At 42.9% G+C, this 26144-nt stretch overlaps 1 protein-coding gene and 1 pseudogene across 2 annotated transcripts in view; one reads left to right on the top strand and one right to left on the bottom strand.

Moving 5' to 3' along the window:
* Window positions 1–26144, top strand: part of LOC129457711 (lon protease homolog 2, peroxisomal) — a 126382-nt gene that overhangs the window by 97745 nt on the left and 2493 nt on the right. Inside the window, exons 12-16 of one of the 2 annotated variants that reach the window (XM_055233165.2) lie at window positions 11–153; window positions 13553–13760; window positions 14142–14332; window positions 17688–17905; window positions 22717–22762. In XM_055233165.2, coding sequence (XP_055089140.1) covers window positions 11–153; window positions 13553–13760; window positions 14142–14332; window positions 17688–17905; window positions 22717–22762 — 806 coding nt within the window. Of the gene's footprint in view, window positions 1–10; window positions 154–13552; window positions 13761–14141; window positions 14333–17687; window positions 18109–22716; window positions 22763–26144 lie in introns of those variants that run through there. The other variant, XM_055233167.2, reaches the window with a different exon arrangement.
* Window positions 266–652, bottom strand: LOC129457714 (ubiquitin-like; annotated as a pseudogene).

Here is a 26144-nt window from a genome sequence, read left to right as displayed (position 1 = left end):
TTTCTTTTAGGTTGCAGAGAACACATCTTAGAAGATGAAAAACCTGAATCTATCAGTGACACTACTGACTTGGCTCTACCACCTGAAATGCCGATTTTGATTGATTTCCATGCTCTGAAAGACATCCTTGGACCCCCGATGTATGAAATGGAGGTGATTCATTCTTTTTTTTTCTTTTTGCTCCAGTCAATGAAAGGAACACTTTATTGAGACCCCAGGGCCGTAGGGCCTGGGCAGGAGGCTGCCCTTTGGGGAAGGAAGAGCCTTATTCGACCTTCTTTTTGGGACGCAGGTTGGTGGTGTGGCCGCACTTCTTGCAGCAGTTGACAGCATGGGGGCGCAGGCGAGCACAGTTCTTGTGGCAGATCATCTTGTTGCAGTTGTATTTCTGGGCAAGGCGGCAGAGGGAAGGCTCCGTAATGCCACCTCGCAGGCGCAGCATCAGGCGCAGGGTGGACTCTTTCTGGATGTTGTAGTCTAAGAGTGTGTGGCCATCCTTCAGCTGTTTGCCCTCAAATATCAGACACTGCTGGTCAGGTAGGATGCCCTACTTGTCTTGAATTTTGGCTTTGGCATTCTCAGTGGCATCACTGGGCTCGACCTCAAGGGTGATGGTCTTGCCTGTGAGGGTCTTCACAAAGATCCACATCTCAGCGTCTGCAGCTTGGCCAGTCTCGCTCCATTCTCATTTTTTTGTTGGTACTCACTGGTTTACTCAGGTGGTTGCTTAACAGAGAAGTAAAATTGGGTGTTTCCAGAGGCTGAATTTTGCCTTAAGATGGAAACTTTATTTCTATATGGTATTGTGTTTTAGTGCTTATTGTGATAATATGACTTGCCAGGAGCCAGAAATCCCAGCCATATCCTCTTTTAGAACCCCAATCTCATTTTATTCTCTACCATTCAGTTCCATTTTAAGAACAATGCCTCTGACTCTTCTTCTTAGAAAAGTTACATATTCTTATGTGTACTTTAAGGAGGGATTTCTTTGTGCTATCAAGGGCTTGGGGGAAGAGGCGGGGAATCAACCTGGTACAGGTCTGAAAACAAGAGCATAGCTTAGCTTCAGACTGTGCTAGTGCCACCCAGATGACGTCTTTCAGGAACCTATTGTTCCATTGTTAATAGTTCCTTTAGGGTTAAACCCACAAACCCACATGCAGGTCTAGCCCTATTTTCATCTTTCCTAACTATACCTCACAACAGAAGGCCTGGGTGTCAAGACTGAGTTGAAGCAGCTGATGGAAATAGATGTTAGACTATAACTGCTAAGGGCATTGTGAAATAATTTATAGGTGCTTAGAGGAGCTTTCATAGGTTGGTTACTATAAACATGTATTATACTACTGAATTTAGCTTTATCATCACCTCCTTATCAGTTTAAGGAAAAAATATTTTCAGAAAATAAATCTGATAAACTGTGTAAAAGATAATCTCTCCATCTAACATTTGAAATCATTCCCAGTAGATATGGTTTTCCTCAAGTTCTTACAACTGAGCAGATGAGAAATAGCCCCCAAGCCTGTCTTGTTTATCCATTTAAACTCTAAACTGGTCATTAAAGCTAATGAGCCTCTCTACAGAGCTCTCAGTTACAAGAATAGAACTTGTTTACTCTTGACAGTAAATCTGGACTTGAACAATAGAATCAGAAGCATTGTTTTGATTATTTGAATTCTTAAGATATCATGGATTTGAATTTTGAAATGTTGAAAGAACTTGAGCAAAACATTGTTGATTGAGAAAGTGAACAAAACCTGCTTTCTCCTTCTGGGAGGATCCAGTGACTTTGTGAGTAAAGACGCAAACAGGTTTTGACTCCTGCATGGCCGATGGCCTTTTTCTCTAGGCTTTCCAGAAAAGTACATTCCAACAGTTCTTTGAGGATTTAAACTAGAGCAGCAAATAAAGACAAAAGATTAATGCATGTCTCTGTTGCATATACCCCTCTCTCCCAGCCATTCCTGCTGATGTTAAGTTTGGAAGCATTGCTGACATTCCTGGAGCATTAGCAAAGAAAGAGCCAAGAGAACAGAAATGAGAAATTTTATAAACACTGCTTACCAGTTATCGTTGTTAGCATCGGAGAACCTTATTTTCGTTGTAGCATGTGAGCTTTACATAGTAACACTTTTACCAACATGAGTCTGCAGAAAGACTCCAGTAGCTATTTTGTCTTTTATAGATAGCATCTTAGAATGGAAGATGTGTGTCACGTGCGTCCGTGTGAAGAGACCACCAAACAGGCTTTGTGTGAGCAACAAGGCTGTTTATTTCACCTGGGTGCAGGTGGGCTGAGTCCGAAAAGAGTCAGTGAAGGAAGATAGGGGTGGGGCCATTTCATAGGATTTGGGTGGGTAGTGGAAAATTACAGTCAAAGGGGGTTGTTCTCTTGCTGGCAGGGGCGGGGGTCACAAGGTGCTCAGTTGGGGAGCTTCTGAGCCAGGAGAAGGAATTTCACTAGGTTAATCGCTCAGTTAAGGTGGGACAGAAACAAATCACAATGGTGGAATGTCATCAGTTAAGGCAGGAACCAACCATTTTCACTTCTTTTGTGATTCTTCACTTGCTTCAGGCCATCTGGATGTATACATGCAGGTCACAGGGGCTTAGCTTGGGCTCAGAGGCCTGACATGGTGTTTGAGTGTTGGGAACATTGTGTTCATTTTTTTCATACTTGAAAGTGAGAACTCACCCTGTAGCTGGGGGTCTGTCTCTACCTATAGTGGTCTGATGACCACCAGCCCCAAATTACTTAACCACACAGTCTACCTCTGCATTTGCATCTATAAAATTAAGATTTATGGAACATTTCTTTCTTGTCCATGAGGGCTGTCACTGTGCTAGGAGTGTAATTCCATTTTACATACAAGGGAAAAAGTTTAATGAGATTAAATGAATTGTACAAATTCACATAAGTGGCAGTTGGTAGAGTTAGGATTCAGACTCAGATCAGCTTATTCCAAGTCCATTATTCTTTCTACCCTTCTACAGTACCCTGTCAGGCCAAGATAATTCCTGCCCTTGGCTGCTAGAAGAGAGTGGCAGTGATGTATTAGAGTTTTTTAAAAAGGCATCTGCTCTACATCAGATTCTCATTCATATTCTTACCAACTCTAGTGCTCTGTTTTGGAATGGGAGAGGCTGGGCTCAACTTGTTGACCACTCCCATTTTTGTATCTCTTGGCTATCAGGCACTGTGTAAGGCCCTCCAGAAGTGATCATTTAATCCTCAGTCATGGTTGTCTTTCCAGTAACAGTTGAGGAAACAGGCTTAGAGTATTTAAATAACTTGAGAGAAGACACAACTTATGCCAGAAATGAGATTTGGTTCTAGACCTGACCAACTCCAGACCTAGTGCTCTGTTTATTACTCTAGAAAAACATCACAGGCAACCTGAGCAGGGCCTCTGTTCGTTGCAGAGAGCTCACAGGTGGACCTGAGCAGGGCCTGTGTTCGTTGCACTTCACAAGTGGCCAGTCTTATTTCTCTACTTCTTTGTGCTTTCCTAGGCAAAGAATCTGAAGAGAGAGGTTATACTAGGAATATTGGAATACATGTTGAGGTGTTCCCAAGATGTTATAAGATACCTTTCGTTTGTTTGTTTTTACTTTTTGAGGTGAGGTCTCACTCTGTCACCTAGGCTGGAGTGCAGGTGGCATGATCATAGCTCACTGCAACCTCCACCTCCTGGGCTCAAGCTATTCTCCCACTTCAGCCTCCTGAGTAGCTGGGACCACAGGCGTGTGCTACCATACCCAGCTAATTTTTTCTGTATTTTTTTGTAGAGATGGCGTTTCACAGGGTTGTCCCAGACTGGTCTCAAACTCCTGAGCTCAAGCCATCCACCTGCCTCAGCCTCCCAAAGTGCTGGAATTACAGGCATGAGCCACCAAATCCAGCCGATACCTTTTTTTTGCCTAAATGACTGTATTCTCCCTTACGGTAAATTACAGTCCAGGGTCTGTGGTTTCTTCTAGAAAGAGTTTGATTCATTTAATAAATACCTATTAAGGACCTAACATGTGCTTCTGGCAACACAGTAGTAAACAAGCAAGGCATGATGTCTGCCTTCATGGATCCCACTTTAATGCAGGAAAAAATAGACAAGTAAACAAATAATCACAAATTGAAGTTGATGCTATAGAGAAAACAAACAGGGTGATACTGAGGTAGACAGTAACTACTCTAGCTATCTCTGAGGTCTGTTTTAGAGGTAGAAGTAGACATGCTGATGGGAAACATTTGTGGAATGAAGGAAACAGTTATCAAAAGGTTTCTGGCCAGAGTGACAGGGCATGTGTGTAGTAGTGTCATTTACTGAGATGGGGAAGACTGGGGGAGGGAGATGGGGAAAGAGTGTTGCAAAGAAAACGGAGAGCTCTTTTGAACACATTACAGTTGAAATATCCAGGCTGGGCGCGGTGTCTCATGCCTGTAATCCCAGCACTTTGGGAGGCTGAGGCAGGTGGATTGCTTGAGTCTGGGAGTTCAAGACCAGCCTGGGCGACACGGCAAAATCCCTTCTCTACAAAAAATACAAAAATTAGCTGGGTGTGGTGGCTCACGCCTGTAGTCACAACTACTTGGGAGGCTGAGGTGGGAGGATCACTTGAGCCTGGGAGACGGAGGTTGCAATGAGCTGAGATCACGCCACTGCATTCCAGCCTGGGTGACAGAACAAGACCCTGTCTCAAAAAAATAAAAGTTAGAAATATCTGCCAGGCATAGAAGTAGAGACATTTGGACATTCAGATCTATTGCTTAGAGGAAATACCCAAGATGGAGATTTTAGAGTTGTTAGAAAATAGAGGCTATTTAGAGCTCCAGATATTGAGGCTTTCATATCACCTAAGAAAAAAGGATACATTTTTAAAAAGCAGGTAGTCTAGAAGCAAGCCCTGAAGAACAGCATTATTTAGGGATCATATAGAGAGAAGAGGAGCCAACAAAGAAGTCAGGAAAAACAGAAAGGGACTGGGAAGGAACAAGCCTTCAGGGAAGAGGAAAACCAGGATGTTGTGCTGCCATAGAGACAGAAGAGGGGAGTATTTCAAGAAAGAGGGGACATCAAAATGTGTTCACTGTGTGAGAGATCAAAGAAGATCAAGGTCAGAACAAATGTGTATTGGACTTGATGGCATGAAGGTTGTTGGTGACCTTGAAAGAGATTTTACAAGGAAGTAGTGGTGGGGATGGTAGAAATTGGCGTATGTTGAAGAGAGAATGGGAGGCGAGCAAGTAGAATTAGTGTGTAGGCAGCTCTTTAGAAGTTTGGCTGTAAACAATTGCAGAGAAATGAGGCAGCTAGAAGAGAATATGGATGTCAAAGGGAGAACGTTTTCAAAATAGTAGCTGCTGCTAAGAGTAATCCAGTAGAGAGCACAGGACTGATGTTGCAGGACAGAGCAGTGGTACGATAGAAACAAAGTCTCCAAGAAAGTGAGAGGGGGTGGGACCCAAAGCACCAGTGAGGAAATGGCTTTTGATGGGAGAAGGGATATCTTTTGCAGGGTATTATGTAGAAAGGGACAAGAATATTGAGTTATTTATAAGGAAAAGATTATAATGATGGGGCTAACGTGTGTGAGCTGCACAAGAGAGAAGTGAAGCTAGGGCAGAGCTGCTGTATGATGGGAACATGCTGGAGTTCATGGCTTGAGTACAGGCGAGCTAGAAGGATAAGAAACGATGGTCAGGGGTTTCAGAGGTAGTATGGTTTCTGTTGGTGATAAGTACCTGGAAGAGGGTGGCTGAGTTCAGGAGGCATTTAAAGAACTGAGAAGCCAGGTTCTGGGTGAGCATCGTGCGTTCACTGAAGGCACCCAGGGTGATAGGGGCTGGGGCAGAAAGGAAGGAGCAGAGTTTAGAATCTTCCTGAATGTCAGAGACCGTGAAGAGAGAGTCAGGATGGTAAAGCCAGCTGCCATAAGCAGGGGCTCAGGAGGGTAGAAGAATAAGGCCTGAAAGTTGCAAGGCGGCCTCTTACTGACTAAATTATAAACTCAGTCTCCATGAGCTTGATGTCTTCCTCTGATAAATGGTGATAAGCATGTGCACGTTATCACAGAGTTCGAATTTGGTGAGTCAGTGTACCCACTGCATTGCCCAGTAATACTAAAAAAGAATAAACAAATACTGATTTCCGCAACTACCATACTCCCTAAAAACAGAGACCTATCCCCAATCACCAAAAAATCCCCATTGTTTTTCTAATCCAAATTTTGTACATATTTAATAACCTTATACCACCACTTACTATTTTTTTTACTTTCATTGAAGATGAATCTACAAAAATATATTAACGTCAAAAAATGTTACTGACCTAGCAAACTGGCAGTTGGGAAGTAAGGTAAGAAGGCACACTTATTAATTAATAATATCTCTTTAGTATTCCCTAAACAGATTGAAAAATGGTGGATTAGTTCATTCTTGCGTTCCTATAAAGAAATACCTGAAACGAGGCACAGTGGCTCACGCCTGTAAATCCCAGCACTTTGGGAGGCCAAAGTGGGCGGATCGCTTGAGTTCGAGACCAACCTGGGCAGCCAAGTGAGACCCGGTCTCTACAAAAAATACAAAATATTACCCGGGAGGCTGAGGAGGGATCCACCTGAGCCCAGAAGGTTGAGGCTGCAGTGAGCTGTGATCATACCATTGCACTCTAGCCCAGGTGACAGAGTGAAAACTCTGTCTCAAAAAAAAAAAAAAGAACTACCTGAGATTGGGTAATTTATAAAGAAAAGTAGCTCACGGTTCTGAAGGTTCTATAGGAAGCATAGCTCCAGCATTAGGCCAGGTGCATTGGCTCACACCTGTAATCCCAGCATTTTGGGAGACCAAGGGCAGGCAGATCATGAGGTCAGGATTTCGAGACCAGCCTGGCCAATATGGTGAAACCCTGTCTGTACTAAAAATACAAAATTAGCCTGGCGTGGTGGCGCACACCTGTAGTCTCAGCTACTCGGGAGGCCGAGGCAGAAGAATCGCTTGAACCCAGGAGGCGGAGGTTGCAATGAGCTGAGATCGTGCCACTGCACTCCAGCTTGGGACACAGAGCAAGACTCCATCTCAAAAATAAATAAATAAATAGCTCCAGCATCAGCTTCTGGGGAGGGCTCAGGAAACTTAGTCTTGGCAGAAAGTGAAAGGGGAGCAGGCATATCATGTGGCCAGAGCAGGAGCAAGAGTGCAGGAGGGGAGGTGGCCACACACTTTTAAACAACCACCTCCCACAAGAACTCACTCACTATTGCAAGGACAGTACCAAGGGGATGGGGCTAAACCATTCATGAGAAATTTGCCTCCATGATCCAGTCACCTCCCACCAGGCCCCACCTCCAACACTGAGGATTATAGTTCAACATGAGATTTGGTGGAGACACAGAGCCAAACCATATCAAATGGGTTCTAGGAACTTAGCCTAGATTTCAAATTTAGGAACAGTATCATAGGTCACCTTTTCAAAATACATAAAGTTTCCTACAGAAACAAGATCAATTAAATGTATGTTTTAAAAATAAAATAAAGGTTACTACAAAAAAAGTGGGGAGGAGCAGGAGTGGGTGCAGGTGTCCCCAGGAAGCCTAGGCATAGCTCACACTGCAGGTGCTATCACGGCGAGACTCAGAACTGCCCCGAATCCGAGGAGGGGCCATGCGAGTAGGTGGGCCTGGGCACTTCCTCAGTCCCTGGCTGTGCCCTTTCACTCTGTCACTGGGAGACAGAATCCTGAGTTTTCTGCTTCAGGGAGCCTGCATGGAAAGAGTAGGTCACTGCCGGAAATCAGGCTGGCTTTAGGAAAAGGAATGGACATTAGGCACCTCCAGAGGGACAAAGGACAATATACGTGGTTGGGGACAGGATTCTGTCATTTGATTATTCCTGACTCATGTTTTCAGGTAGTCCCCCACCTCATATAAAAGCCTCAGTGTTGGCTTCTGACCATGGTATATGAAAAGCCCTTGTCTAAAGGTTACTGCCCTGAGAAAATAATAAAGGAAGAAGAGGATAGACATGAAGACACTTTAAAGCCTCTTGAATAGAATGCATACAGAAGCGAATTCCAGGAGATTCTGTCATCATGCTTGCCTTTCAGGCAAACAAAATTAGCTGCTAGAACTGGGAAAGTGTAAACACCAACTAAATGCCTCAAAGAATCATGGTAGTAAATTACTTCTCCGTGTTGCTCCATATAAACCTGCTGTGCCACCTGTTGAAGGCAGCACTGATGCATGTTCAGTCTGGTCCAAGGCCCCAACAGGAATCCGTTGTGCCAAGAAAGGCCCTACTGGAAGGATTGGAGAGCAGCTGGTTCTCAGCAATGCAAGCATCAGGCCAGGCTGGGGCTGCTAATGCTGCTTAAGAGATGACAGTGGTGGACCCCAACACCTCTCCAAGGGATGTGGAATCTGCTCTTCCAATTTCTGAATGCTACTGAAACAAATCTACAACTAGAAGAATCAAATATTCATGAATTCAAGACTTGGGATCTCAGTACTAAGACTTTAAAGTTGCCAGATGGATCGCTTCTGTGGTGATAGCACTGGCAGGAGCATTCAAAGTGCTCTATGAGCTACAAGAGAAACCAGTTGATGGTGTGAACACCACTACAGAGCAACCTGCACACCACAGCAATTTGACAGCTCAGGTTCTGTGTCTCACGTGGCGCCATGCTTGTCCTTGGAAAGAAGGCCTACAAAATTCTTCATATCTCCATTCCTTGACATCTGCTGGCAAACTCCCACTTATATTTTAAGACTCAGCCTCTCCTGTGACACCTGTACCTTCTCTCCAGACAGGGAGGGACCCTTGCCTCTTCAGAGCTCCCCACACTGGAGTATAACTGCTCCTGTGTCTGATGCCCTTAGTCTCTCAGTGCCAGGAGGAATTCATGCTTATGTCCCCATGGCCTGTAACAGAGCCTGCATCAGGATGCTTGGTAAAGGACTGTTGAATGAATGTCAAATATGGGTCCCTCTGATGGGTATGTACGTGTTGGTCTAGGATTGGAAGGGTCATAAAGAGTTGTGCATACTTACAATTTCAATCAAATATCACTATTTTTAGTTAAGAGGGAAGAGTAGTGTGAAATTGGCAATAATTAGATACTCCAAATGTTCTTTAAAAACTAATAGCATTGATGTATTAAGAATGCAATCGGCTGGGCACAGCAGCTCACACCTGTAATCCCAGCACTTTGGGAGGCCGAGGCAGGTGGATCATGAGGTCAGGAGTTCGAGACCAGCCTGGCCAAGATTGTGAAACCCCCATCTCTACTAAAAATACAAAAATTAGCTGGGCATGGTGGCATGTGCCTGTAATCACAGCTACTTGGGAGGCTGAGGCAGGAGAATTGCTTGAACCCGGGAGGTGGAGGTTGCAGTGAGCCGAGATCATGCCATTGCACTCCAGCCTGGATGACAAGAGTGAAACTCCATCTAAAAAAAAAAAAGAATGCAATCATACATTAGAAGACACATTCTGTTTTTAGATTTTTACTTAAATATTTTAAATACTTAATCTGCATATTTTCCTTATTGATAGAATTATTTCAGAAGAAATTGATCATTTCATGGAATAAGATTTATTAGACACATAAGGAAAGTGAATCATAACAATTGTACAGGTGGGAAATTGAACAACAAAAATGACCCTGAGATACCCACATTCTACTTTGGCATATAGTGGGAAAAACATTCTAGACTTCAAGTCTAGGCCTGTCTTGGCTAATGTAACCGATGACTTCACAAACCAGTTATGGGACTAGAAGCTGAAAGGAAAGTACTGGTGGATAAACATCATATTGAAATTATGTTGAGTCACTTATTTGCTATAAAACACAAATTGTTTTGTGTAAAGGGGTTAAGACGGCTGGAAAACTGTCTCCATTCAAGAGCAAGAAAGCAGCATGTGTCTTACCCTGTACCTTCATTTTTACTTGTACTTCATCATTTCTGAGGGAGAAATACGTGGAAACCAGATGCTTGATTGTTATAGTTTCAGAACACGTCCTTAAAGAGTATGACTCCAAGTCTAAGAATTGTAGGTCCTTTGCTTCTTAGATAACTACTGTTAGCTTTGATCACAGAGATTCCAGGTTTGATAATAACTTCAGTTCTCCCCACTGTGTATGTAGATGTTAAGTTACACAGATTTGGCATTATTCCCATTTTCAGCTTAATATCAGAACACTTGTTATCAAGTCAGGATAGTAATTGTGAGCCTAGATGCTCTAGGTTTGGCCATACATAGTTATCTACACCAGCCACTGTTCCAATTAACAATTCACCAGTTGCTTCTACCCAAAGTACCAAGACTCTCCAACAAATGGGGAATATTGGAAACTGGCTTGGCTTCTTGAAGCAACATGGTAATCAATAAGAATCTTGGCCGGGCATGGTGGCTCATGCCTGCAGTCCCAGCACTTTAGGAGGCCAAGATGGGAAGATCGCTCAAGCCCAGGAGTTCAAGACCAGCCTGGGCGACATTGTGAAACCCCATCTCTACAAAAAAATACAAAAATTAGCTGGGTATGGTCGTGGGTGCCTGTAGTCCCAGCTGCTGGGGAGCTGAGGTGGGAGATCACCTGAGCCCATGAGGCAGTTGCAGTGAGCCAAGATTGCACCACTGCACTCCAGCCTGGGTGACAGAGTGAGACTCTGTCTCAAAACAAACAACACAACAATCTGGCTGGGCGCGGTCGCTAATGTCTGTAATCCCAACACTTTGGGAGGCCGAGGAGGCAGATCACTTGAGGTCAGGAGTTCGAGACCAGCTTGACCAACATGGTGAAACCCATCTCTATTAAAAATACAAAAATTAGCCGGGCATGGTGGCACACGCCTGTAATCCCAGCTACTTGGGAGGCTGAGGCAAGAGAGTTGCTTGAACCAGGAGGCAGAAGTTGCAGTGAGCTGAGATCATGCCTCTGCACTCCAGCCTGAGCTACAGAGCAAGACTCTGTCTCAAAAAAACAGAAAACAACAAGAATCTTACTACTGCTTCTTCGGGGATACTTTTGGTATTATTTTGACAAATGAATTTTGAGGATTCAAATATAAGAAAGGGATTATTCTTGGTAGAGCTAACAAAACTGTACCAGATGACTTTTTGTGTTAAACACAATTCATTCACCCAACCCTAGAAAGGAGCCTGAATGAAGTCTAATTTGGGTGACAGATTGCCACCCAAATTAGATGTATGTCCGTTCAGGTATAGAGAATAGATTTTATATTAGAAAAAAAAAAAACCTTGTGAACAGTTTTATAAATAACTGTTTCATGATTTTCCTTAAGTAGTACTGATCTCTTACATATAGATCTTTTGTGTCTTTCTCCTCAAGTTAGTATAGAACAGGGCAAGTGGCAAAGCTCGAGGAAAGTGTGACCTGAGGTACATGCTGTCAGCTCAGTGATGATGGAGTTCGGCCTCTCAAATCTCTAACCTGTGAAATGAAGTTAATTAGGATTAATTTTTTTTTAATGTATGTTTACTACTGAAAATAAGTGCTCGGCCAGGCGCAGAGGCTCACGCCTGTAATCCCAGCACTTTGGGAGGCCGAGGCTGGCGGATCACCTGAAGTCAGGAGTTTGAGACCAGCCTGGCCAACATGGCGAAACACCATCTCTATTAAAAATACAAAAATTAGCTGGGTGTGGTGGCACATGCCTGTAATCCCAGCTACTCGGAGCCTGAGGCAGGAGAACCACTTGAACCCAGGAGGCGGAGGTTGCATTGAGCCAAGATTGCGCCATTGCACTCCAGCCCAGGCGACAGAGCGAGACTCATGTCTAAAAAAAAAAAAAAGAGGAAAAGAAGTGCCCAGTAGCTTCAATGGATGCCACATAATTTTGGAGTAATTTTTTTTTTTTTTTTTTTTTTTTGAGACGGAGTCTCGCTCTTTCACCCAGGCTGGAGTGCAGTGGCGCGATCTCCGCTCACTGCAAGCTCCGCCTCCCGGGTTCACGCCATTCTCCTGCCTCAGCCTCTCTGAGTAGCTGGGACTACAGGCGTCCGCCACCACGCCCGGCTAATTTTTTGTATTTTTAGTAGAGACGGGGTTTCACCTTGGTCTCGATCTCCTGACCTCGTGATCCGCCCACCTCGGCCTCCCAAAGTGCTGGGATTACAAGCGTGAGCCACCGTGCCTGGCCACGGAGTAATTTTTACAATCAGGAATTTCATTGTCCAAGCCCCTTAGAAAAAGAAGCAACCCAGCCCCATACTCAGAAAGTCAAGCTGTATACTGCTGTTCCTTAGTGAGAAGGTCAACTCTCAGTAGAAAAATGTCCTGTTTGGATTAGTGCTTAGTTGACCTATTGTGTTCAGTTCCTCTAACATGAGTAACTTCTATTGGATAGGAAATTTTGAAGCTCAAAGGGTATAATGAGAGTTAACATTACTGATTTTCCACTGTTACTTTTTAGTGTTTTCATAACTTGGATGTGTTAACCTATGGCCCATCAACTATGCTCCTAGTCTCAGGTGACAACATGTTCAATTTAAGATGGCAGGCAGTACAGTGGACCTCTCATCCCATGGGAAAGAACCCAGGATGTTTATTATGTAGTATTGTATAGTCTCTGCAGCAGTAATAGAGAAAGTTAAAGGTAAGTGATGGAGAAGTAAAATCTAGAGTTTCTAATATAACGCTTCTCACTTTTCTTTTCAAAAAAAAAATGAGGGTCTCACGATGTTGCCCACGCTGGTCTCTATTGAACTCCTGGGCTCAAGCGATCTTCTCGCCTCAGCCTCCCAAAGTGCTAGGATTACAGGCATGAGCCACTGTGCATGGCCAAGCCCACTCTTCTTAAAGGTCTGCAAATAAGAGGGTTTCTACTTTTTGAAACAAATTCATGATTACCTAAAATGAAGCTAGGTTATGAAGTATATATAAATATGCAGCCCAATGAGCCGGGTGCAGTGGCCCACACCTGTAATCCCAGCACTTTGGGTGGCTGAGGCCGGCAGATCACTTGAGGTCAGGAGTTTGAGACCAGTCTGGCCAACATGGTGAGACCACATCTCTACAAAAAATACAAAAATTAGCTGTGTGTGGTGGCCTGTATGCACCCATAGTACCAGCTACTTGGGAGGCAGAGGCAGGAGAATCACTTGAAGCCAGGAGGCAGAGTTTTCAGTGTGCTGAAATTGTGTCACTGCACTTCAGCCTGGGCAATGGAATGAGACTGTCTCAAAACATATATATATTTGCAGCCCAATAAAGATACTTAGATAAAACTATTGGGTTTATTCCTTTAAAACTAGGGCATGTGTAACTAGATCTGGCTCATAAAAAGCAAAGTTATTTACATATATTTTAAGGTAAAATTGCTTCTGATAAATGTCAAAGAGGAAGTTTAGGTCTTTCTTCTGGCAGAAAGCCAGAGAGTAAGTGCTGAATGTGATGCAGAATCATGTTAGGTAACAAGGACTTTGAGGTAAGTGGCTGAAGTCTTCTGTGGAGTCAGCCGACTCTTGCAGGATTGTGTGGTATCAGTCACCTTCAGCATTTGCCAACCCAACTCTGATCATTCTTCTTCTTTCAAGGTATCTCAGCGTTTGAGTCAGCCAGGAGTAGCAATAGGTTTGGCTTGGACTCCCTTAGGTGGAGAAATCATGTTCGTGGAGGCGAGTCGAATGGATGGCGAGGGCCAGTTAACTCTGACCGGCCAGCTCGGGGACGTGATGAAGGAGTCCGCCCACCTCGCTATCAGCTGGCTCCGCAGCAACGCAAAGAAGTACCAGCTGACCAATGGTAGGAGCCTGCACCCGGCCAGGCAGGCATGACCCAGGAGGCAGCAGCATTCCATGGCGGAGACTGGCATGAGCTCGAGACTGCCAGTTACACATCTAGCGAAGTACACACCGTTTTGAACCCCTGTGGAAATCCTAGTTCCCATTTCAGGACTATTTGACCAGTGCCTGAACTAGAAAGTAATTCAAAAGGTTTATTTTTTTTAATCCGACTTAGAGTAGAATGGAACTGTTCTTCCACACCCTCACTCAAATTGTACTGTCCACCAATATTTTGAAGAATTCATTTACCCAAAACATTCATTTTTGTTTGTGACTTTTTTTTTAGGAGAAAAAACAGGTTTAATTTTTCTACATTAAAGTCCTTTTTTCCTTTTCAAAGCTTTTGGAAGTTTTGATCTTCTTGACAACACAGACATCCATCTGCACTTCCCAGCTGGAGCTGTCACAAAAGATGGACCATCTGCTGGAGTTACCATAGTAACCTGTCTCGCCTCACTTTTTAGTGGGCGGCTGGTACGTTCAGATGTAGCCATGACTGGAGAAATTACACTGAGAGGTCTTGTTCTTCCAGTAAGTATGAAAAAAAAAATTTATATGGTTATTTTTTATTTAATTTTTTAAAATTAATATTATTTTTAAATAGGGGTTTGCCTTCTATGAAAACCTTGGTTTTAAGTATATATTAAATTTTTGTGCCTGTAACTAATTCATATTTTAAAATTTTGATCAAATAAAAGAAAAACTGACAATTTTTCACATTTCCTTCTTTTTTTTTTTGAAATAGGTCTCACTCTTGCCCAGGCTGGAGTGCAGTGGTGTGACTGTAGCTCACTATAGCCTCCAAGTCCTGGGCTCAAGTGATCCTCCTGTCTGTCTCTCGAATAGCTGGGACTATAGGAGCACGCCACCATGCTCAGCTAATTTATTTTATTTTGCGTAGAGACAGGTCTTTCTGTGTTGTCCAGGCTTGTCTCGAACTCCAGGTCTCATGCAGTCCTCTCATCTCCACCTCCCAAAGTGCTGGGATTACAGGCGTGAGCTACCGCATTCAGCCCACGTTTTCCATTCTAAGAAGATTTGCTAAGGGAAAAAAATATTAGTGTGGTCATCAGAAATATTGGCAGTTACATGAAAATTTGAGGCCTTGTTCTACTTGACAAATTGTTAAAGATATAGCACATGTGCAAAATGGGATCGTAGCTGTTTTTAAGCTTTAAGCCCATTTCTGAAATCTGAAGTTTTTTTGAGACCTCCTGTCCCCCTGCAGAAAACTTTGCTAGTATAGAATGGAAACTCTAATAAAGATTAACCATATCTAATGACTACATTTTGAAAAGGTTCTATACATGTGGGGTCTTGAGGCTCCAGATCCTAAACTGCTTATAAAAACAGTGTGATAAAATGTACAGAACTTGAGAGTATTTAAAGTTATTAGTTGCCAGTATTAATCTACAACAGACTAGACTACAATTTAGTCCACAACAAGATTTTGGCGGGTTCACAGCAAGATGAGGAAAAAAAAAGAAATAGTCTTTTTTCTTTTTTCTATTGAGATGGAGTCTGGTTGTCTTACCCAGGCTGGAGTACAGTGGCACAATCTTGGCTCACTGCAACCTCTGCCTCCCAAGTTGAGGTGATTCTCCTGCCTCAGTCTCTCAACTAGCTGGGATTACAAGCATGCGCCACCACGCCCGGATAATTTTTTCTATTTTTAGAACCTCCATAGAACAAATGGGTTTTCTACTTGGTCCCCTCTCAGAGCAAATTGTAGCCCGAGTAAAGGCTTCCGCAGCCTCAGCAGAGGAGAGCCACAGTGGCCTGGAGTACACCTTCAGCTCCAGACTATTACAAGAGGCAGGATGGAAAGCAGCAGCACTTGAAGGAAAGGCTTGTGAAGGCTGGAGAAAACCTCCTTCGAGAACAGAGGACAAGACGGGGCTTTGAGATTTGAAAGTGGTCAAAGAATTATTCAGGAAAAAACTATAGTGAAAAACAATTTGTTCTAACAATTGTTAGAACTCCAACATCTAAAAGGAGTTCTAACAAACAGGAAAATGGAATGGAACAAATTATCCAAGAAATAATTGAACATTTCCTAGAAGTTAAGGCATCTTCAGATCGAAAGGACCATTACTAACCAGGAAAAACTTTTCATCCTCTTGACTTTTCAGATTACTGAGGATAAAGTGGCCTCAGCACTGACACTGGATGTGCAGTACCTTCAAAACTATGAGGGAAAATGGGCCAGGCATGGCAGCTGACATCTGTAATCCCAGCACTTTGGGAGGATAAACAGGAGGATAGCTCAAGTCCAGGAGTTCAAGACCAGCCTGGGAAATATATCTCTACAAAAAATTATTTTAAAAATAGTAATAGTGGTGGCTCACGCCTGTAACTCCAACTCTTTGAGAGGCCAAGGTGGGCGTTATCACCTGAGGTCAGGAGTTTGAGACCAGCCTGGCCAACATGGTGAAACCCTGTCTCTACTAAAAATACAAAAAATTACCCGGATGTGGTGGCGCATGCCTATAATCCCAGCTACTCGGGAGGCTGAGGCAGGACAATCGCTTGAACCTGGGAGGCAGAAGTTGCAGTGAGCCAAGATTGTGCCACTGCACTCTAGCTTGGGTGACAGAGTAAGACTGTCTCAAAAAAAAAAAAGTAATGAAAGCTGTGAGGGAAAATGTTTTAAATCTAGTCTTGTATACATGGCCTTAATATCAATCAAGTGTGAAAGTAAAATATTTTCAAACATACAAGGAATCAGTTCATCTTACACTCTTTTGAAGAAGGTACTTTGAAGGAGTACTTCAGCAGCATGAACAAAACCTTGAAAGAAGATGCCAGTGGGGCGGGAAGGCCTGGAGCAGCCAGCCAGTCTTAATTGGAGCAGATGTTTAGAGGGCTCCCAGAGGGCTGTCTCCAGGGCTTGCATGTGCTGGGTGCTGTGATTGACAGCAGTATTTGTGAGCGATTGCTGCGTAACACATTACCCCAAAGCAAGAATACTCCATACTCTTCAAGTTCCTGTGGGCCAGGAATTCAGGAGAGGCTGAGCTGGGTTCTTGTGGCCCAGGGTCTCTGGCCTTACAGTCTAGGTTCCAGCCAGGCTGCAGTCACGTGAAGGCTGACAGGCTGGAGAAGGTGCTTCCATGGTGGTTGACTCATGTGACTGGCAAATTGGTCCTGTTTGGTGGAAGGAGGCCCCAGTTCCTCACCTGATGGACCTGCCCATAGGCTGCTTGAATGACCTCAGACATGATGACTGGCCACCTCCAGGGCAGGTGATCAAGAGAGATTCAGGCAGCAGCTCTCATTTTGTATGACTCAGCCGTGGAGATCATAGAGCATCACTCCTACCACACTCTGTTTCTTACCGAGTCACAAAGCCTGGCCCACATGCAAGCAGGGGGACCATTGTAGACATGTTTGAAAGCCACCATAGGAGCCTAGTTTGGGGATACGTTTTCTTCATTAACCAGCATGGAGGTCCTGGCTTTAAACCTGTAGAGAGGGAAGTAACTCCAGCACACAGCTAAGCTCTGCAGGAGCGGCGCTCATGGTCAGAATCATGTGCTGCTTTTTCAGCTCAACCTAAAGACAAGACAGTTGTGATTACACCTGAATGCCAGTTTACTTTGACAGCATTTATAAAAACAGTCATTGACAGAAGAGGAACTCATACCTATCAACAATTTAGAATCCCCCTCATCAGAGTCTTTAATATAACACCAATTGAAACATTTAAAAAAGGTTACTACTTATCCTTTTTCCTGGCTTTCCTAGCTCATACTATAACAAAACGGAAGATGATTTGGATGTTTTAAAATAGTAGTGGTTAAATTCAGTGAAAGAAAGCTGGGTCAGGATTTCTTTCAGCTTGAGGGTGATCACTAACCCTAAAAACTTTTTTCTCTCCTTACAGGTGGGTGGAATTAAAGACAAAGTGCTGGCAGCACACAGAGCGGGACTGAAGCAAGTCATTATTCCTCGGAGAAATGAAAAAGACCTTGAGGGAATCCCAGGCAACGTACGACAGGATTTAAGTTTTGTCACAGCAAGCTGCCTGGATGAGGTTCTTAATGCAGCTTTTGATGGTGGCTTTACTGTCAAGACCAGACCTGGTCTGTTAAATAGCAAACTGTAGGTCCAAATCTCAACTTTTTAGAATTTTAAGTTATGAAGTGCTCAAAGGTACTGACACAGTTGCTTTTATTCACACCATTAGGGGTATGCAAGATGTCCCTGTTTTATAAACATAATCACAACAGTAATAAACCTCAAGTAGTGGCTAGGTTTAGTATAGAAATATAAGATGTTGATTTAGTAAACTGATACAAATCGAATTCTTGTCTTGTTTTTAGTGGGATCCTTACTGTCCCTGGAAAGATACAGCATAGTGGTTCTCAGCACAGTCTCCAGAACAGAAGCATCTGTAGTACCTGGTAACTTGTTAGAAATGTACATTCTCAGGCTCCACAGCAGGCTGCCTGAATCAAATCCTGGGAGGTAGGGACAGAAATCTTATGTTTTAAGAAGCCTTCCAGGTAATTCTGCTGCGCAGTCAAGTTCAGGAACCACTGGTATAGACCATTACTTAGTGGATTTACCTGTAGAGTTTATTGGATCCTGAAACCAATGAATCACTTAGAACTGGGCAAAGATGAAAGTATAGCCAACCGTTCTTGGCTATATATATATATATTCAAGTGGGCCGGGCGTGATGGCTCACACCTGTAATTCCAGCACTTTGGGAGGTCGAGGCAGGCAGATCACTGAGCCCAAGACTTCAAGACAATCCTGGCCAATGGTGAAACTCTGTCTCTACAAAAAATATACAGGCGTGGTGGCATGTGCCTGTAATCCCAGCTACTCAGGAAGCTGAGGCACAAGAATTGCCTGAACCCAGAAGGTGGAGGTTGCAGTGAGCTGGGATCGTGCCATTGCACTCCAGCCTGGCTGACAGAGCGAGACTCTGTCTCTAAAAAAGAAAAGACTCAAGTGGACCCTACAATGAAGCCTACACATCCCAATAGAAGCCCCTTTTTATGCGAGGGAAGCAGTCCTCAGAACATGATAGCTTGTATCCAGCAGAGTGGCACGTGCTGGCACACCTCACAGATGCACCCTGGCCCTGGATGCCTGCAACCTCAGAAGAGTGCAGCTCCCAGAGGGAGGCAGCCATCCATCTGGGATGGTCCTAAGTGTGGAATCCTAACTAACTCCTGATTCCGTCTCCTATTTCTTGCTTGGCCACGCCAGTTCCCAAATCTGGTAGATGTCCATGTCCATGTGCTCCTGCTGGGACTCAATCCAGGCTGTGTATGAGTATGAAGTCAGGCTCATCTGCTTACTGGCTGTGTGAACTTTTTGTATCTTGGTTTTCTTCATCCAGGAAATCCAAGTAATACTACCTAATTGTTACTGTGGAGATTAAGTTCAAATGCAATATGAAATAATATTAAGCAATTTCTAGTTATTATTCTAGCCAGTAATGGACTTCAGAATCTTTTATTACACAACTTAAGAATATGTATGTAAAGACATTTTGGAATTTCCTGGATGAGAAGGAAGTCTGGGCTGGGCATGGTGGCTCACGCCTGTAACTCCAGCACTTTAGGAAATCGAGGCGAGTGGATCACTTAAGCTCAGGAGTTCAAGACCAGCCTGGGCAACATGGTAAAACCCCATTTCTACAAAAAATACAAAAATTAGCTGGGCATGGTGGCACCCGCCTGTAGTCCAGCTACTTGAGGCTGAGGTGGGAGGATCAGGGAGGTCGGGGCTGCAGTGAGCCAAGATCACGCCACTGCACTCCAGCACCCTGGGCAACAGAGTGAGACCGTGTCTTCTTAAAAAAAAAAGAAAAAAAAAAGATTCGGCCAAAATACCATGATAAAATAGCAGACCTGCTGATAAAAGTTTACCTGAATGCATTCTGAGAGGAAAAGTCCAGACCTAGGACTAGTTATGGCAGTTGGAGAGAAAGAACATCAGGATGTTTGAAAATATGCCACTGACTCTCTTAACTACTGTAATTTTATCATTTCCGACGTCATCTAACGGGGGACTAGAACAAACTGTGAATTCACTTTCAGCAACCAGAGGGAGCTAATCCACACCCACATCGCTCTGCCCTGTTCCACCCAGCAGGGGCAACAACGGACGTTTTTAATATAACTTGAGGTTCTCAGTATTCTTCCTTTAGTCCTGACACAGGCAGCCTGGCACTTTGTAGCAGCAGGAGGGCACTTGCTTTAAGCATGTCTTTCGAAAGGCGTCCATTGAGACATTCTCCCCTTGCTGTGTATGACATGGAACAGTATGACCATTGCGCTAGCTTTTTTTGTTTTGTTAGGTTGGTTGGTTGAAATCTAAGCTCTTCCTTTTTCACCTGGTTTTTTTTTTGGGGGGTGGGGTGGGTGGGGAAGAGCCAAAATATAAAATTTACTGTTTTAACCATTTTTAAGCATATAATTCGGGGGTATCAGTTACTGGGTCTAAGCATGTCCACTATACATGCTTTTTTTTTTTTTTTTTTTTTTTTTTTTTTTTTTTTTTTTTTGAGATGGAGTCTTGCTCTGTTACCCAGGCTGTACTGCAGTGGCATGATCTCGGCTCACTGCAACCTCTGCCTCCCCAGTTCAAGCAGTTCTCGTGCCTCAGCCTCCCAAGTAGCTGGGACTACAGGTGTGTGCCACCACACCCAGCTAATTTTTGTATTTTTTAGTAGAGACAGGGTTTCACCATGTTGGCCAGGCTGGTCTCAAACTCCCAACCTCAAGTGATCCGCCCACCTTGGCCTCCCAAAGTACTGGGATTACAGGCATGAGCCACCGCACCGGGCTTACATGCATTTTTTATCACCACAAACTGAAACTCTGTACCCACTGAAAAAGAGCTCCAAATTCCACCCTCACCCCAGACCCTGGTAACCACTATTTCACTTTCTCTCTGAATTTCCCTTCATTAGTGGGATCAAACAAGAGTTGTCCTTTTGTGTCTAGCATTCTTACTTAGCAAGCCATCAACTGCCTGAACAGTCACTGGGGCAACTACTTTTCACCCAGTGTCCTCCAGAAAAGAAAGATCTAGAGGGTCAGGCCACTCTTTTTCTTCAAAATAATGAGGGGGTGCAGAAGGGGAGGGATGAACCTCTTCCTTCTTTGCCACTTTAGCTCAAAGGACCTCCATCTTTTTATTATTTGCGACAGTTAGCTTTGTTTCACATCTCTGCCTTGCAGAACCATGACCTTATCAATCAAAAGTGTTTTGTCAAACAAGCAAAAACTAATACTTTCCCTGGGAAAAAGCCATGTGGTAGCACGTACCAGAACTTTTTATGGCCAAATAATACGCCACTATATCCATAGACCGCATTTGGTTTATCCACTCATCTGCTGATTGTTTCCCCCTCTTGGCTATTATGAATAATGCTATGAACATGGGTGTACACATCTTTCTTGAAGTCCCTTCTTAGGTCCTTTAGGGATACATATCCAGGAGCAGAACTGCTAGATCACATATGCTAAGGTCTGAATGTCCCCCCACCAAATTCATATGTTGAAGCAACCACCAACATGATATTAAGAGGTGAGGCTTTAGGAGGTGATTGTCATGAGAGCTCCATCCTCATTAATGGATTTAGTGCCTTTATAAAGGGGCTCAAGGGAACCAATTACCTCCTTTTTGCCCTTCGATTCCCTTCCACCGTATGAGGACACAGCAACAGGCCCCATCCTAGAAGCTGAGACTGGGCCCTCAATAGATACCAGTCTGCCAGCACGCTGATCGTGGGCTTCTCAGTCTTCAGAACTATGAGAAATAATAAATTTGTACTTTTAAATTACCCAGTCTCAGGTATTCTGTTACGGTAAAACAAATGACTAAGACAACAGGATAATTCTGTTTAACTTTTTGAGAACTGCCAAACTTTTCCACCGCAGCTGCACCATTTGACATTCCCTCCAGCAATGCACAAATGTTCTAGTTTCTCCACATCCTTGCCAACACTCATTTTCTGGGTTTTTTATAATAGCCCTCCAAATGGGTGTGATGTAGTTTGATTCTATGTCCCTAATGACTAGTGATGTTGTTTTCTAGCATGATTTTTAAGATGTTACCCAAAGACCCCTTGTATCAAAATAAGCTGGATTTTTTTATTGAAAATTATTAACTCTAGGAATTTTAGTTCACTAGACCTAGGGATATGTGTATTTTACCAGTATTCCATGTTTTATGCATGGGTTTTTAAAACTTCTCAAGTATTGAAACTAAAAGCTTTAGGTGCTTTGCTTATCAAATTCTACACTGTCCACTGGAGGCATCCATGTTTTTACTTGGCTCTGCCCCTTTAGTGGTCCCTCTGAACCTTACCTCAAACCATGCGTCAGGGGCAGAGATCCTTACTTGCTTGGTGGTTACAAATGCAAATACAGTGAAGAATGTCATTTTTGTGATTGTTCCTGAAATAGTTCACGAGTTGAGAAATCCATGACTGTAAAGTAATGTGATAGTGATGTCTACTACTGTGAGCTTCCAGTACTAGGTGATTGGTCTGCATTTACAGTGACCAAAATCAACTATGTGGCCAGGTAATTCACTGCTGAGGGCTTTGGATTTTCCTTTATGAACTACTGAAATGAGGTCAACTTGATTACTAAGGGACATTTTGCTACAAAGAATGTTAGTTTTGCCAATTCCCTTTCCAAATCTAAAATTTATTTTAACCAGGATTTTAAATGTAAACATCAAGTAGTTTTGGTTGTTTCAATGAAGTAACATGTTTAAGCTCACATTATTTGAAATACTTCAGTTCCTATCCCCATGTTAGTCATTATCCAATTTGATGATTTATGGTCCAACACTAATGCTCATTTTTTGTTTTTTTTTGTTTTACTAACACTTGGTGGATACCACAATGAAAACTGCACTTAAAAAAAAAAAGCTGAAAGAGGAAGGAAATATCAAAAAGGTCTGAATAGACAACAGGCAAATCTGGTGAGTGGTCATTGAGATGTTTTAAAAGTTACAACAAAAGGACTTCTAAAAACAATTTTAGGAAAAGCTTTATTTGCCAAGAAAATTCATTTCTTTGGAACATAGTATAGTTTGTACTTAATGAACGAAAGAATATTCAATGTGTTTAATATTTTGGGACCTAATAAAAATCTTTTGTATTAAGTAGTAAGTTCAACTCTAACACTGTCAGCACATTTCTAGGCAATACAAACTCTTGAGGCTAAATCCTCATCCTGATATGACAGCACAAGCCTGCCAAAATGTGACCCCAAAACCAGGTGTCCTTTCACTCCTTTATTTATATCTGTAAACCTGTTATGCTTTTCAGAATTTAGAAAGGCCCAAGAAAATTACATCTATGATAATAAAGTATATTTCTTCGTCAAATTTTAGAGCTATATAAGGATAGCAAAAATACTTGGTTCAGCAAGACACTGGGGTATCATGCCAGGCATAATAAGCACTTTATAGCACATCTAGCCTTCCTCATTCCCTTACGCAGTGGACATCATACCCTTTTGTGGAGGAGGGACCAGGCAGAGACGGTATTTAAATAAAAACTAGTAGATAACAGGGTCAGAAGTCAACCCAGGCAGTTAGAATCTACAACCCACAGTGTTTGCCACCAAATCTTAGTAGATGCTTGATAAGGAATTTTGTTTGGATGGTGCCATTTTTAGATAAATGTACATTTCTTTTGGTAAATTCAGGTTAGGATCATAAGCAGTAAACTACCAAATACTCACTCCTTTGTGTTTTGAACATGCACACTGGATGAGTGGGGAGGGGAATGACAAAGCTTCAAACTCCGGGTCTCTGTAACACTCTTATCTGTACCTTTCATGTTTAACCTACACAAATACCACAGTCCTGCGTGGTAGTTCACACACACTATTCACCCTGTCGAGTTCCGACATTACTTTTATGTCCATTGTAATGCAGCAGTCACAGACTGACCCCCCAGGTATGTTGAATTTGATTCATTATTTTCTTAATTTGGATTACTTACCAATTCTTCCAATCAGGAGTGTGAATGAAATAGAATTCTACCATTAGTAGAATCACTGCAGATGTTTCTGAATATGAAGAGCTTTTGGGGGTTGGAGGTGGCACACTATTATTTTGGTGAGCTAAGCTATCTACAGCCACTTACGTAAGTTTGAAGTTTGCAGAAATGTGGGTCTTAAAATCATACATATTACAATAAAAATTACTCACAAAGGAAAAACTGTTCCCAAACAATTAACACACCAAACTGGCCCATGATTAAATAGGACAATTTCAAGTTTAAGGGTATAAAAGCAATAGAACAAATAAGTATCTCCCATACCTACCCCATGTACAGCCTCCTGAAAGACACCAAAAGAAAGAAATGGAGGAAGTCTTCATCCTAACAAACAATTTCAGGACAAGAGTTATGCCTCATAAATTAAATGTGTAATGGACCAAGAAATATGGCTATAGATCTTACCTCTATAGGCTAAGAATATGAAGACCCAAATGCAAATAGTTAATACTAAAATGTCAAGCTTATCAACCGTTAAACACAAAATGTACTACCTTAATTTGCTTAAATTAGCAAAACATGAGGTGAAAATGAAAATGGAAAACTTCATACTGCTACTGGTGTCCTCTGGAACCTTTCCAGAAAGCAATGATGAAGTATGTAAAAAATAATCCCAAGAATATAAACAGAAAACATACAGATATGTTCATGGTTTACTTATATCCAGCAAGAACCTAGCTAAAATTACAGTGAATCCTCAAACTAACAAAAATTATTTTTCCAAGATTATTGAAGTGGTGAAACACTCAGATGATCATGTTGTGTGATGAAAGGGCTACACAGTAATACATAAAAGGATTCCCAGTATCTTTGAAAATAAACATGTGGCTGGAGCCAGCGGCTCATGCCTGTAATCCCAGCACTTTAGGAGGCCAAGGCAGGAGGATCACTTGAGCCCAAGGGGTTTGAGACCAGCCTGGGCAACATAGCGAGACCCCCATCTCCACAAAAAAATTTAATTAGCCAAGCATGATGCTATACACCTGTACTCTCAGCTACGCAGGAGGATGAGGTGGGAGGATCAATTCAGCCCAGGAGTTTGAGGCTGCAGTGAGCCGACTGCACCATTATACTCTAGCCTGGGTGACAGAGGAAGAGCACATGTACATACACATAAAAAAACTGGAAAAATAAAAATGTCACCTCTGAGTGGACAGTAAGGTTACAGATCTCAATTGTATGTGCAGTTTTATAATTTCCAAAGTCTAAGTGAACTTTATAATCAAAACACTTAATACTAAAACTACAAAATGATATACCTCCACGAATATACCCAATATGTTTTGTTTTTTGAGCCAAGAGTCTCAGTCCGTCACCCAGGCTGGAGTACAGTGATACGATCTTGGCTCACTGCAACCTCCACTTCTTGGGTTCAAGGGATTCTTCTGCCTCAGCCTCCCTAATAGGGTGTGCCATCATGCCTGGCTTTTTTGTACTTTTAGTAGAGACAGGGTTTCACCATGTTGGCCAGGCTGGTCTCGAACTCCTGACCTTAAGTGATCCGCCCATCCTGGCCTCTCAAAGTGCTGGGATTACAGGTATGAGCCACAGCGTCCAGCCACGTTTATTTTGAAAGATATTGGGAGCCCTTTTACATATTGTTATGTAACCCTTTCACCATACAACATTAAATATGGAATAAAAGTCGCTTTTTCCAAGCACACATGCTAATGAACGGACCTGAATATAAATCTGTGGTTGAACTGTTATTCTCTTTCACCATAAAAATGGCTACGCAAGGACGGGCGTGGTGGCTCACACCTATAATCCCAGGACTTGGGGGGCAGGCGGATCACAAGGTCAGGAGATCGAGAACATCTTGGCCAACATGGTGAAATCCTCTCTACTAAAAATACAAAAATTGGCCGGGTGTGGTGGCACGTGCCTGTAGTCCCAGCTACTCTGGAGGCTGAGGAAGGAGAATCGCTTAAACCTGGGAGGCCGAGGTTGCAGTGAGCCGAGATCACGCCACTGCACTCCAGCCTGGGCGACAAGAGTGAAACTGCGTCTCAAAAAAAAAAAAAAAAAGCTCCGCAAGCACATTATAACCAGTTCAAAAGATAATATTTATGTAAGGAAGAGACTATACAATCATCTTTTCTGAAAATGGGTAACAGAAATAAACTCATCCAAAATTATCCAGAATCAGTGGTGGGATAAGGGTGAACTCCAAATTTTCATTGACTTTCTAGGCTTACAGTACCCATAAAAACCACACAAAATTCTCTTTCACCATTCAGAAGGCAATTTCAGAATCTTGCCATGTGCCTCAAAGTAATTAGCAACAGTTAACTA

Source organism: Symphalangus syndactylus, chromosome 11 (assembly GCF_028878055.3).
Source record: "Symphalangus syndactylus isolate Jambi chromosome 11, NHGRI_mSymSyn1-v2.1_pri, whole genome shotgun sequence".
Lineage (NCBI taxonomy): Eukaryota > Metazoa > Chordata > Mammalia > Primates > Hylobatidae > Symphalangus > Symphalangus syndactylus.
Note: the sequence above shows the minus strand (reverse complement) of the source record. Positions and strands in the feature narration are given on the sequence as shown.